The sequence below is a fragment of the Fistularia commersonii genome, chromosome 7, assembly GCF_037954325.1.
Source record: "Fistularia commersonii isolate RoL2024-O1a breed Wild chromosome 7, RoL_Fcom_v1.0, whole genome shotgun sequence".
In the NCBI taxonomy this organism is placed as follows: Eukaryota; Metazoa; Chordata; class Actinopteri; order Syngnathiformes; family Fistulariidae; genus Fistularia; species Fistularia commersonii.
Window position 1 is genome coordinate 15,745,213 of NC_141290.1, and position 13,303 is coordinate 15,758,515.

The 13,303-nt window shown below is 39.0% G+C and overlaps 1 protein-coding gene across 2 annotated transcripts; it reads left to right on the forward strand.

Annotated features, from left to right (window-relative positions):
- Positions 1–430: 430 nt before the first annotated feature.
- pnp4a (purine nucleoside phosphorylase 4a) lies at positions 431–10,798 on the forward strand. Of its 2 annotated transcripts, none has more exons than XM_086150023.1 (7): positions 431–579; positions 2,217–2,380; positions 2,875–2,978; positions 5,252–5,427; positions 5,540–5,730; positions 6,091–6,170; positions 8,276–10,798. In XM_086150023.1, exons 2-7 carry the CDS (start codon positions 2,308–2,310, stop codon positions 8,423–8,425), a joined length of 774 nt encoding a protein of 257 aa, XP_086006149.1. In that variant the 5' UTR covers positions 431–579; positions 2,217–2,307; the 3' UTR covers positions 8,426–10,798. The 2 variants fall into 2 exon arrangements, with proteins under 2 accessions (XP_086006149.1, XP_086006148.1); XM_086150022.1 differs by lacking the exon at positions 431–579 and adding an exon at positions 933–1,034.
- The last annotated feature ends 2,505 nt before the right edge of the window (positions 10,799–13,303 follow it).

Below are 13,303 nucleotides of genomic sequence, written 5' to 3' on the forward strand. Positions count from 1 at the left end.
CTGACGAACTGCTGCTTGTTAAATCGCCTCCGTGATTGGCTGAATCCTGGGTGACAGGGTGAGCTCAGTTCACATTTACAGTGCATAATCTCAATGGTACAGTATGAAAGAATCACTGGGTCAAAACTGAATGAAAATGTGCAAGTCATTGAAGAGCTCATAATCTTTTATTTTGTGTTCCTATTAAAGTTATTAAAGCAGTTAATGCACTATGAAGTTTTGAAAATGTACTCTTTTTTATAAATCTTGTCTAAATTTTAGTCCACATCACCTTTAGCACTTCCTTTAATGACAGACAATTCTCACCTTGGATTTACAGAAAAGAAGACTTAACTAGTTCCATGAGAAAAAGCACGATCAAGAGACCGCGGATGCTTGTCCGATGATCACAAATCTCAAGTGCTGTGTGTCAGCCGTTCAGTGGATCAAGCTGCAGGTCGAGGATGTTTGATACCTGGAGCTGGACAGCTACCAGCCGCATCAATGATGGCCAATGAGAGCACAAGATGGAGTGAGAGAAAAACCCTGAGTTTGCAGACAGGTGTACTCTACAGGAGCAACTATTGAAAATGCGTGGAGGTAAATCAATGTTTCTGATACTGCAAAAGAATGCATGTAAAAATGGACTGTTGGTTCAGGTGTGTGTGTGTGTGTGTGTCTGTTGGTGCGTGGTGCAACATGCTCCCACTGACAGCACGGGATTTTACTTCAATATTAATTAACTCTGAAGATTCCAAACACACACATCTAAGCACACACAATCTCCCACAATCCAGTAGCAATAATAATGAACTCACACACCCTCATATTTCTCCAACACTGTGGCCCCATTGGCTGCCGTTGATGAATGGACAAGTTGTTGACCAATCACAGGCATGTGACCAGTGAATATCTAGGCCGATCAGCATCAGCTCACAACACTGTGACTTCTCAGTCAAAACATTACGCTTCTACTTGCTTAAACACAAGCTCTGACTTTTTGTTAACTTTCTGTTGTCGACATCGGCCATCATGCACAGCAAAGAACAGATCAGGTAAGAGAAATCTGCTGTGTTGACTTTAACAGCTTTGTCTCAGAATGATTATCTTTTGCCTAAGAGTTTTAATGTTGTCAGCTGTCATTACATAGCTTAAGGCCAGTCGTCATCTGTATCTGTTGGTTGTGACTAGCTGAACAAAACTTGAGATTTTTTTTGGCACTTGTCAACCACTCAGCGAGAGTTGCAGGGCTCTGGACAACTTACCAAGTTGAGATAAAATGCAAGATATTTTTCTGTCAGCATATTACAATTTTACCTTGGTCACAGGGCCTTGCAGCACAAGGTGATCAGGTGATCTGATAGGATGATGGGTGGTAAAAAAAGTAAACAGTTTAACACAATCATCTGCATCAAATTGATTTCAGCTGAGTGTAAGTGAAAGGAGAAGGTTGTGCATATCCTGCAGGTAATTCCTGATTCACTTCAAAAGGCATGCCGAATAGCAGGCAAAGTGTGAGGAGCTACTGCATGTTGAAGGAGTTTTTCCTCAAACAAGTAGAAAGTACTTTACTGTTCGTCCACTCACTTGGAAAGTGGAAACACCATCTCCTACTTCATACATGTGATAAGGCCTCAGGTTAAAGCTCTGATGGGAGCAGATGCCAGGGATTAGGTCATTACTCAAAAAGTAACTGATCACCAACAACTTGTCACTCTCTCCAGCGATTATACATTACTTCCCTCAGTTACTCTCTGTGGAAAGTTATCCATTGCACAAGCTATCACAGTGCATTACTTTGCTCTTGAGAAGGGTTATCACATAAATACAGCTAAAGGCAAATGATTTATACAATATCACAGGTGGTGGGAAATCAGCACAAAAACGTGGTCTAATAAGTGGTAAATACACAAGTTATTTGTTTTGTCTTATTGAAATTAAATAAGACCAACAGCCGAAGTGAACCAAGTGCTGAGCACAGGTGGCTTGAGCAGTAACCATTTCTGGCCAAAAATGAAAACCACATCCATATCTAGGATACTATAACATGTTTTATATAATCTCACATATGTAAATAAAATGTTGTATGTACCATATACAATATTCCATTTTACATAACAAATGCTTTATTTTCAAACCAAAAAAAAATCTCATTATAGAAAGTCCTAATATAATAAGAGCTGGATTTTTACACTGATGTGAAATGATGGCTCACACTCATTCTTTGTTTCCAACAGTCATGATGAGTATCAGAAGACAGCTAATTGGCTGAAGTCTCAGACCAAGCACCGCCCCCAGGTGGCGATCATCTGTGGGTCGGGATTGGGAATGCTCGCCGACACCCTCAAGTGTCAGGACTCATTTGCTTACTCCGACATCCCAGGCTTTCCTCAGAGCACTGGTACTCCACACTCTCACTTTTATATTGATATTACTGCATTAAAGGGCTTCTGGAGTACCATTTTATTGCAGATTTACAATGTCACTCAAATTCATGTCTGCACACAAATATCCCTTAACAATAATGAAATGTTGAAATTAAACTCTTTTTAATTATAATTGTTTTTTAGGCTCTTATTAAACATTTTTTTTCTAATTTTAGATTATTCCAATGTAATTTTAAATCAAATATTTTATTTAATATACAAAGTGCCTTATTGCTTTATTTTAGTATACAGTATGTCATAAACATTTTCCTTTTTTTATCATTTCCTTATTTTAAGGTTATTCTTTTACTCCCTTTTAGTCTGAAGTCATTTCTACCTGCTGTGGCTGTTACTGTTTTTCTGTTAATTACTCAAGAAGATTTGGGTGGAAAAAAAAATTGAAAACCAAAAGATATGTGTATGATATCCTAGAAACTATTTAGCATGTCAATCTCTCTTTGTGTGTCAGTTCAAGGTCACGCAGGACGGCTGTTTTTCGGGGAGCTGAAGGGGAAGACGTGTGTGTGCATGCAGGGTCGCTTCCACATGTATGAAGGACATTCACTTCTCAAGGCATGTTTACACACACACAAACACACATACACGGAGAAATCTGCTTCCTTGTCAGTAAGGTGGGGGATTTCCAATCAATAATCCTAAATGAGGGAGGCAGGATCATGAAATGTATCCAGTGTTTATGAGGATAATAATCTCTGATAGGATAAAAAACAAAAAAATGCAGGATTCTGTGCAATATTAGTGAAGTTGTAACTGAAATACTTTTAGGTCTCTATGTGTTAACAACTTTGCTTTTATTTTCTCTGCCTTCCATTTTTAATTGTAGAATAGCATGAAATCTCAAGATTAGGCACAATTATAAACGTAACTAGGATGACACCCAAGCAGACATATCACAGTAATTTTTGTTACCATCAACCTCAGGGATGTTTCGAAAGTGAAATTCTCATCTCAGGCACATTGTTCGAATTGAATTTTGAAGTTCACTTTAAAATAACACGAGTCCATGAAAATGGCCTTGGTTGTCCTCGCAGGACAAATATGACTGAGCACATTCACAACACTAAACTATTTCAGTTATTTATCCTCTGAGCGTGTTTGCATGTTTAGCATAGAAGAAAACAATCGCAGCATTGTATAGTCTACTCAGCTGCTTCATGTGACTGAACCCAATGCATGTCTTAAAACCTTCAAAGTTCTGACATACACACACACACGCAACGCATCGCACGCAACGCATCGCACGCAACGCATCGCACGCACGCATCGCACGCATCGCACGCACGCATCGCACGCACGCATCGCACGCACGCACGCACGCACGCACGCACGCACGCACGCACGCACGCACGCACGCACGCACGCACGCACGCACGCAAGTGTCAGACCATGCCAGAGACAGATGTTCATTGGTCTAAAAATCTAGTGTTGGAGAATATTTAACCATGACCTACTTCCACTAACAGCTCAAAAATCCCTCCACAAACTACAATTATGTTCTTCATTCATACACAGCTAATACAGTCGTATTATCGTCGAGGTCCTCGGGGCAGCAAATCTCGGGGAATACTTCCTTCGCTCCATTTGGTGTTTCAGGGCAATGTGTGCGACTCACATATGTATCACTGATATTTGAACTTTTTGACCAAAACTGTGTTCCGCAATGCAGCAGATAATATCTACTTGGATTGGGATGAAGATAATAGATAATAGATGAAAATACAAATACTTGTTAAAAAAAAGATCCTTGTATTTTCTATGTATTACCTCAAGTTAATTGATATATAACTGGAGACACAGCTGTCACAGACTTATATTTATGCTCTACAAATTTTTGAACCAACAACACATTTTATATTGAATTGTTTTGATTATATGATTTTGCAATGGCTTCTTAGCTCATTGATGATAGCTGTCACTTCACTAAGTAGAAAACTAACATGATAAAATTTGCAGCGATAGCAGCGACTTATTCAAGATCTAAAATGCTTGTAAGATCTCATCAGGGTAAATTACTGTTTCACCTGAGGTATCTAATTACGAAGGTAGAAATAGGAGATGAACAAAAAGGTTAGCTTCTTGCAGGTAAACTGTTTATTTTTGCCAAATCCAGCCAAACTCAAAATACTAATGTCGTTTAATGTTATTTGTGGAAAAACTAAACCCCATCCCATGATATCTAGCAATCTGGTGATGAAACTAATAAGAATATTGAGATAAAAACTTAATTAGATGGAGCAACTTAAAAGGATTAGTGTTAGTGTAGCAAAAGGAAAAGAAGATCAAGCTGGAGCAAATACAATGTGAGGACAGATATTTACGCTTCCTAAAAGAACACACCAGTTTGCATTTTTGTTTATTATACACCGGACTATAATAAACTGTAGTTCCACAAAATCAGGTCTAAATCCAAGACTTTCCGTTTAAGTTAAACATTAGATAAATATTTTCTTTTTTGATATCTGAGCTTAAACCTTTACCACAGCACAAGATTTAAATCTCTTATATGAAATAAATCCCTCAGAATACATCCTGTTCCTCAGCCTGACATGTTCACGTTGAAGCTTTGCCTGAAAATAAAAAAAACATACGTTATTTTCTGCTTAAGGTCGCAGGGGATGGCTGAAGCCTATCCCCACTCCCGCCAGGTGAGAGGAGGGGTACACTCAGAATTGGTCAACCGCAGGGCCACATTTGGAGACAGACATTCATTCTGTCACATATGGGCAATTTCTTACCAAAATAACCCAAAACTTAAACATCTTGTTGTGCGGCAGCTTTGCCTGAAGCTGCTCACATCTAAGAAACATGTGTTTTCTGTCCATTAGACAACGTTTCCAATCCGAGTCTTCAAACTGCTTGGGGTGGACACACTTATCGTGACCAATGCGGCCGGCTCATTGGCTGATGGTCTGAAACCTGGTGACATCATGCTCATCAAGGACCATGTGAACTTCCCTGGGTTGGCCGGTCTGAACCCGTTATGCGGCACGAACGACGATAAGTAATGGAGCCTTTGTTTATTCTGTTGTCTCATCAATCTGGTTTAGTTGCCTCTATTTACGATCAAGTCTCAATCGTTGACTGGGTTTTCTTTTTATAACAATTGCCCATAGGTTTGGACCTCGTTTTCCAGCCATGTCCAGGTCCTATGACAAAGGTCTGCGCTCACTTGCAATGGACATTGCAAAGCAGCTGGGTGTGGCCAATCTCATGCAGGAAGGAGTGTACGCAATGGTGGGAGGGCCAAACTTTGAAACAATCGCAGAGGCCCAGCTGATGCATCGACTGGGCATAGACGCTGTCGGTAGGTCATAAACAGCATGAAGACATGAAATTGCATGACAGACCCTGTGTTTTGGTACTGCCCCTTAATGCCCCCCCCCATACATATATGTATACATATATGAACTATGACAGCAATCGCAATAAATTTTAATCAATGCTATTTTTTGTTCATCTGCTTCTCTTCACCCTTCACTGGAGCTACCACAAAACACTATTTTCTCATAATCTCAGCAGAAGTGACAGATGTCCTTCTTGCATTTGCCATTAAAGTACACAGATTTAATCAAATTAAATTGCCGTAGTAAAAAAAACAGTAATTGTAGTATGATATAACCAGCATTGGTACTCTTTTTAACCTACGCATGTTGCATGTGTGCAGGTATGAGTACTGCTCCTGAGGTCGTTGTGGCGACTCATTGCGGTCTGAGGGTCTTTGGCCTCTCGCTGATCACCAACAAGGTAATCACAGAACAACATTTGGGCAGGGAAATGGTCTTGTCAGGTTGGACACAGAGAATCATATGTCTCAATCCATAAATCAAATCCGTACAAATGTTAATTTCCATCGAAGGAAGGCTGAAATCCATCATTTTGCTCTTCATTTAGGCTTAGTTTAATTTCAACTAGATATAAATAAGGGAAGTTGATGGATTTATACGCCATGAAAATCAAATGAGGTCAAGTGACGTGAATCAAGTTGATAGTCACAGAATGTTAAAATGGGTGGCGCAGTGATTGGCGCTACTGGCTCAAAGCAAGGAGAGGCCCCGGATCATTTCCGACAGGGAGTCTTCTTGTGTGTTTCGAGTGTCTTTTTGAGTGGATTTTCTCCGGGTTTGCCAGTTTCTTCCCACAGTCCAAAAATCCAAACAATGCAAACCATGCAGGAGGTTAATTGGAGGCCGTAAATTGGATGAATTAGAGTGTGAATGGTTTTATTTCTCCCTATATGTGACCTTGGCGACAGGTCCAGGGTGATCCCCGTCTCCCGGCCAATGACAGCTGGGATATTCTCCAGCCCCCCATGACCTTGAGCTCAGGACAAGCAGTAGAGATAATAAATTTCTGAGTTACAATGACATACACTGGAAAAAATAAGTATTAAGTAAAAAGGTTTTTTGAATGAATGAATTGCAATCAACAAATCATTAATCTAAATCTATGAACCAATTTATTTCACAGCCATGTGACAACAGCAGCAAAGAAATGTGTTAAATATACAGTGTAACAAATTTGGACATGGACCCTGCTGTGTTTCAGCTAGGTCATGCTTTTAATGGTATTTATGCATATCAAATACATAGACGCTTGTAAACAGTGTGTTACTATAGTTACAGAAATGCCAAAATGTTCAGACAAGGCGTGTTACGCAACAAAATACTTAGTTTGGAGCATAAACTTAGCTTTTAAACTCTGGGAACTTTATGGAACTGGGCACAGGAGGTCATCATAGAGTGTGCCGAGGTCACAACGTTTATGGGATTGCAAATCTAACAGCCATACAACTTTCATTTCACCACCATCCTTGACTTAAACCAATTTATTGGATGGGTGGACTTACCTCCACCTTTCCCGCTTTAAAACGGTAAAACAGTTATGCTGCCTCTGCCACTCTATGTGTATAAAAAGGTCTTCACATGCGTACCAGTCAGACCCATACCTTTCAAGCTCACTGTCACCTTTATTACTGAAGCCTTTTACACTTATTTCTGTTTAAACACTCTTTCCAGGTTCAGTTTAAATGTCTGTGAATTAGCTCTTGTCCCTTTCTAGTCTAAGACAGAGATTCAAAGGTATTCATGACGTTCCGACTTTTATAAACAGTTTCCTATCTGTAAATGCTGATTTATGTTCTTATTGGTCAGGGTTTAGTGTGGCAAGATATGCTGATGTGCTTTCTGCTCTGGCCAGCAGGAAAACAGTGTGCAGCCTTGTTTATTGATTTTTCAAAGGCACTGCCTGCTGCTGGACAAGTGATCCTCATTGAGTTTTGATGAATTATCTCCCATAAACGGTTTCCTGGCTTTCGTTTTGTTGGAACACGTCAGACGTTTTGCGATTAAAAATGATAATATGTTTAGTTAAATCATCTGATGGCTGTTATCGCACTCTGTCTTCCATGATGAAACTATGAGAAATCCCTTATTCAAATATGGCTCACAGCAATAGACTACTTAATATATGTTTTTTTTTTTTTTTTTTGGTTAATTTTCTCTCCTCTATTGGCGTGCCCGGCTAAATTTTTGCTAACTTGCATGGATACACTTCCTCCTGCAGTTACTCTCCAAATTTGATCACATATTGAATATGTCAGCTGCCGATCTATTCTGTGCTCTCATTTATTAACCGGATGAGTCCCAATATAAATGACAGAAGCTCAGAAACAATTAAAAACATAAGAAATAAGGTTAACATAGAGGTTAAACAAAAGTAGATGAAAATTGAGCAAATAAAATGATCGTATAAATCTTAACAATACATAAATCCTGAATAATGACCATGTGCCTGTTTTTACCAGTTTAAGTACTTGACTGACCGTGTGTGTGTGTGTGTGTGTTTGCCAGGTTGTGAAGAGCTATGACGACACAGACAGTGTGAACCACGAGGGTGTCCTGGAGGTTGGGCGCATGCGCTCTCAAACTCTGCAGCAGCTTGTGACTGAATTGGTGGGCAGGATGGAGATCAACAACAACGTTATTGATAAAGAATGCTGAACGCACAAGCACATGCAAGCACACACACGTAGGTACACACCAACACACAAATTATCACACACATACATACTGTATATGTTCCATTGTCTTTACAACACATTTTATACATTTTGTCTTTTTAAGCCTTACAGTTTATTTTATTTCCTTGATACGAAGAAGCATTTATTTATATCACCACATGATGTAAGTGGAGATTTGTGTTACATTACATTATTAAGCCCACAGAGTAATATAACAAAGACACATGTATTAATATGTTTTAATATAAATTAAGTAATTACTATTTTATTGATGGCCTGGTTCAGTTTTGTAATTTTATTTTGTAAGTTATTTGGTATGTTCACTGACTTCCTATTTCCTATGAATTTGATTTAACATGCCGCCTAACTTTCTGTGATTAAAAACAGACAAACACTTTTAAAAGCCATGCACTGAAGTCACGTTTTATTTTATAACCCTTAACCAAATTGTATCCCTGGATCATTTAATGAGAAAAACCAGCTGGGAGATTAATGAGATTTAATTTTTAGTCTTAAAATTTGATACGGGTTCTCTAGTGAAATAACGACAACATAAATTATTTTATCTGGGCAACTAAGCAGATTTAAACATTTTTACAACTTTAAAACTCAGTTGAACAATTTCTTGGCTTTTATTGGATTTTTCTGTCACTTATTTGTAAGTCTTATGAAATTCCTCTAAATATGTATGGTCAGATGCCTTATGACGCTTACTTGAATTGACAATGTTGTATATAAGATGCTCAAACTAATTTGTAATGCAGTGTGTTTGTCTGTACTGTCCTCATTCGGCCAAAGGTTATATAGCTGAAGCAGGCTACAGGTGGTTTATTATAAGGCTCTGCAATGTAAGAGATAATACTAGGAAATCTTAAAAATGTTCTGTTTATTTAAGAAGAACCATCAACAAGGTAAAAATGTTTTTTACAGTATCAGATGGTATTTGAGAATGTCACTTTTTTATTTGTAGCTTGTTAAAAATGCTTAAGGAGATTAAGGCCTTGATGGAGATATGGGAGTTTTTGAAAGATTACACATGACAGGAAAACAGAGATCAAATGAAAGAGTTTGCATTTTGTTTGTTTTGTTTCTTCTACTTTTTTACTTCTGGTGGTTCTGGTACAATTGTGTCAAAGTTTTTCTGTTTGTTCTTAGTTACTGGAAGGGTATCCCATTCGTACTCTGAGGTGTTTTCTGGTTCCATATTTTATTTTGTTAGCGTGTTTCTGCTGGTGTTTTATCTGTGTTTTAGCAGAGCGCCCTGCAAACCCAGCTGTACTTGTTGAGTATTCCTTGCACCTTTTGTTGTGATTTTTCAAGTACTTCCTGCGTTTGCTCCTTGTGTCATTTTGTTTCTCTTTGTTCACATCCTTATCTTTTGCTGTTTTATCTCAGTAGTTTCTTTTGTTTCACAATACTTCTTGTCTGTGAATTCTCTGTAGCCTCCTTTTTTCATGTGATCTCCTGTCACTTGTGTATCAATAACTTCTACCAACCCCACGATGCACTTCCTGGCAATCCTCCAATCAGTGGCCTGTTTTTTTTCACTTGATTACCTGTGTGTCACCACTGAATTTTTGTAGTTAAATTCATGTTGTATATCCTTGACATGAAGTCTTTTAGTCCTTTAGTTGGTCAGTTGTTTTATGTTCTTGTTGTTACCCTGCATCCTCCTGGTACCGAAACTCAAAATTGTACATTATTGAAGTGTTCATCAGAACATTTTAGTCTTCAATGCATTTTTGGTTGCTTTGGTAATGCTGACAACAAGGATTTTTCCTATAATGTTCTGTATTTATTTATCTACCTTATAGAACTTACACCAGTGGTCCTTAAATTTGTAGATGATGATGTGGTCTATTTTAAGATGTCTTTGTTATTAATATTTCTTTCATCTTAATATAATTTCCATCTTGCCGTCATGCTTTTATCTTGGCATTTGAACATATAAAATTTGTAGTAGGTGTTTTTAATATTAGAACTTGAGAGCAGCAGATCTTAAATGTGCGATTGCATATATGTTTGATGTAATGTTGTTAAAATGAAACTTGATCTAGGGTAGTGTGGTGGTGGAGTGATGAGTACTCCAACCTTGCAGCAAGAAGGTCCGTAGTTGTTTTCCGAGTTGATTCTCTGCCAGGTGTGGCTCCCAGCAGCCCTGTTTGCAGGAGAAGCGATATAAAGAATGAATGAACAATGAATAAAACCTAAAATACCACATAGCAGAAAAACATAAAAACCATAATTGCAGGTAATGTGTTTACTGTAAGGTTATAAAAATACCTGCCAGTGTTTTACCAACAATGAATATGTTTATACGAAGCTTGTAATCATGAGATTATGTATAAAAATATATAAAGTTACAATTGACTGGTTGGAGTCTTTGGCGTTGCGTGACATTAACATTTGTAGTCACAAGGGGGCAGTAAAAGTCTGGTTTCACAAGCGCCGCCATCAGTTTCAAATATATCACTTACACCCACACACACACCCACACACACATATATACAAACACACACATATGCATGCATGCATGCATGTATATATATGCAGGAATGAATACCTTTCAAAAAACAGTATTGTCTTTTTTTATTTTCACTGATTGAATAAACTCATCAGTGTTGTTTCATTTTCTATATCTTAAATTTAAATGTTCTTTCATCCATTAACAATTTACAAAAATCCTTTTGTGTATACATTCATTTATGAAGAAGGGAGTCCAAATCTGTCCCTGGTACACAGGAATTCATATGTGTTCTAATTCTTATATGAGAAAATACTATAGCAAATACTGAGAGGTAACGGAAAAAAACAAGTATGTCTCGGGTTTTCTACATTGATTATTTAAGGTGAATATTTTGGTCATGAATAAAAATATCATAACCATAGCCCATTATTGTGAGGACATTTCCCCTGAGGTGATACTCCAATGAACACAGCGTCAAAACAACTGTAGAAAATAAACTCAGGGGAAAAAAAACAGTGATAATACAACAAAACAAGTGTGAATCTTGTGGCGGAGAACAAATGGACTGTGTTTGAGTTTCCAGCAGGAAACTCCCCCACTTGAATTTTAAACTTTTGAACTGAGGAGGCGGGTCAAATATAAACATCTGTGAAGATCACTCACACAAACGCAGAGGAAGTGATGTGCACTTCACTGTGACTTTCTTTTCCATAAGAAACAATGCAAACTCACTTCTGCCAGAAAAAGTAAAAAGCAAATAGACATTAAAATGTGATAAATTACCAGATAGAGGTTCATTCTGGCAAAGTAAATATTGACCCGTTTGAAAGCCCAGATACGAGGCAAGTTTTACTTACTGCTTGACAGTATTGTTCCCAAAATGCAAAGACTGGGCCTCGAATGGGCGCCGATGCGAGCGGCAGCATCATTCTGACTAAATTTGGGACAAAGTAGAACTCAACCCTGACAGACAATAACTGTTTTTGAGTAAAGCCGTCAGTTTTAATTCCACTTCAAGTATGAGACCAAAATAATTTCTTGACCTCCCTAAAATATCTCACCAAATACTCAGCAAATGAAACTGTAGATTTCATTTGTGTTATATCAAAAGCTTTCCTCCGGCAAAATACAGAAACAATTTTAGTTGAGGCCAAATCTTGGTCGCTCTACGGGAGTCAGTGTCTGGCCCATCAGGTTAATCTTAATCTCTGCTCTGAAATGTGTCATTATCCAAAACATGAGCGGAATTAAGCCATAATCCAACTATTTAGTCCATCACCTATTGTTTTTTCAGTCAACAGAATTAGTTACTTTTCTAGGTTTGTGTAATTGTAACTTTCGTTGAAGAAGTCCATCTTTCAAAGTCAATGCCAATTCTGTCACCTGCTGCATCGGGGGGAAAAAAACAACTTCTTCACAATCTTTATTTCCTGGTAAATATGAGCTTCTCTCTGCTCAGTCAATCCTTGCACCGGTGTGTCTCCCCCCACAGGTGCCTGAAGGGGCTGCAGCACCAGCCCCAATCCAGAGGTTCTTCAGCCCATGACTCACTGCATATCTGTGATTTTCTTCCTTTTCCCACAGTTTGCTTTGCATATTTCAACACTTTGATCCCACAACTCAGCAGTGAAAACATGCATAGTTTGTTTATAAGAACCAAGATATAAGATATTTGGCATTGAGTGCTGGTTTATCATTGGCTGGTTGCCTATTGATGACAAGGGTATTGAGATATTGAAATGAATTGCTTAATTTTTTATTATTATTTAATATTACCCACTAATACTACTTACTGTTATGTTTCCAAATATAAAAAAAACCTGAATCAAAAACCTCTCTGTGAGCTGCCACCTTACAGTGGTGGAGAGGTTTGCGTGTCCCAGTGACCCTGGGAGCTATGTTGTTGAGGGCTTTATGCCTCTGGAAGGGTCACCCAAGGCAAAAAGGTCCCAGGTGAAGGACCAGACAAAGTGTGGCTTAGAAGACCACAATCACTGGACCCAGTTTTCCCTTGCCCAGACGCGGGTCACTTAGGCCCCTGCTTGGAGCCAGGTCTGGGGACGGGGCTCGGCGGCAAGTGCATGGTGGCTGGGTCTTTACCCATGGGGCTTGGCCGTGCACAGCCCGAAGGAATGACATGGGTCCCTCTTCCCCTGGGCTCACCACCCACAGGAAGCGCCGAGGGGATCTGGTGCAGTGTGAGCGGGCCGTTAGCCAGAGCGGGGAACCTTGGCGGTCCAATCCTCAGCTACAGAAGCTGGCTCTCGTGACATGGAATGTCCCCTCTCTGGCAGGAAGGAGCCCTGGCTGGTGCACAAGGCTAAGAGGTTCCAACAAGATATAGTCAGACTCACCTCGACATACAGCGTAGGGTCTGGAACAACGCCTATC

Coding starts and splice junctions, on each gene's coding strand:
- pnp4a (XM_086150022.1), top strand. CDS start 1,012: ATGCACAGCAAAGAACAGATCAG. Junction 1,035..2,216: donor CACAGCAAAGAACAGATCAG/GTAAGAGAAATC, acceptor TGTTTCCAACAG/TCATGATGAGTATCAGAAGA. Junction 6,171..8,275: donor TCTCGCTGATCACCAACAAG/GTAATCACAGAA, acceptor TGTGTTTGCCAG/GTTGTGAAGAGCTATGACGA.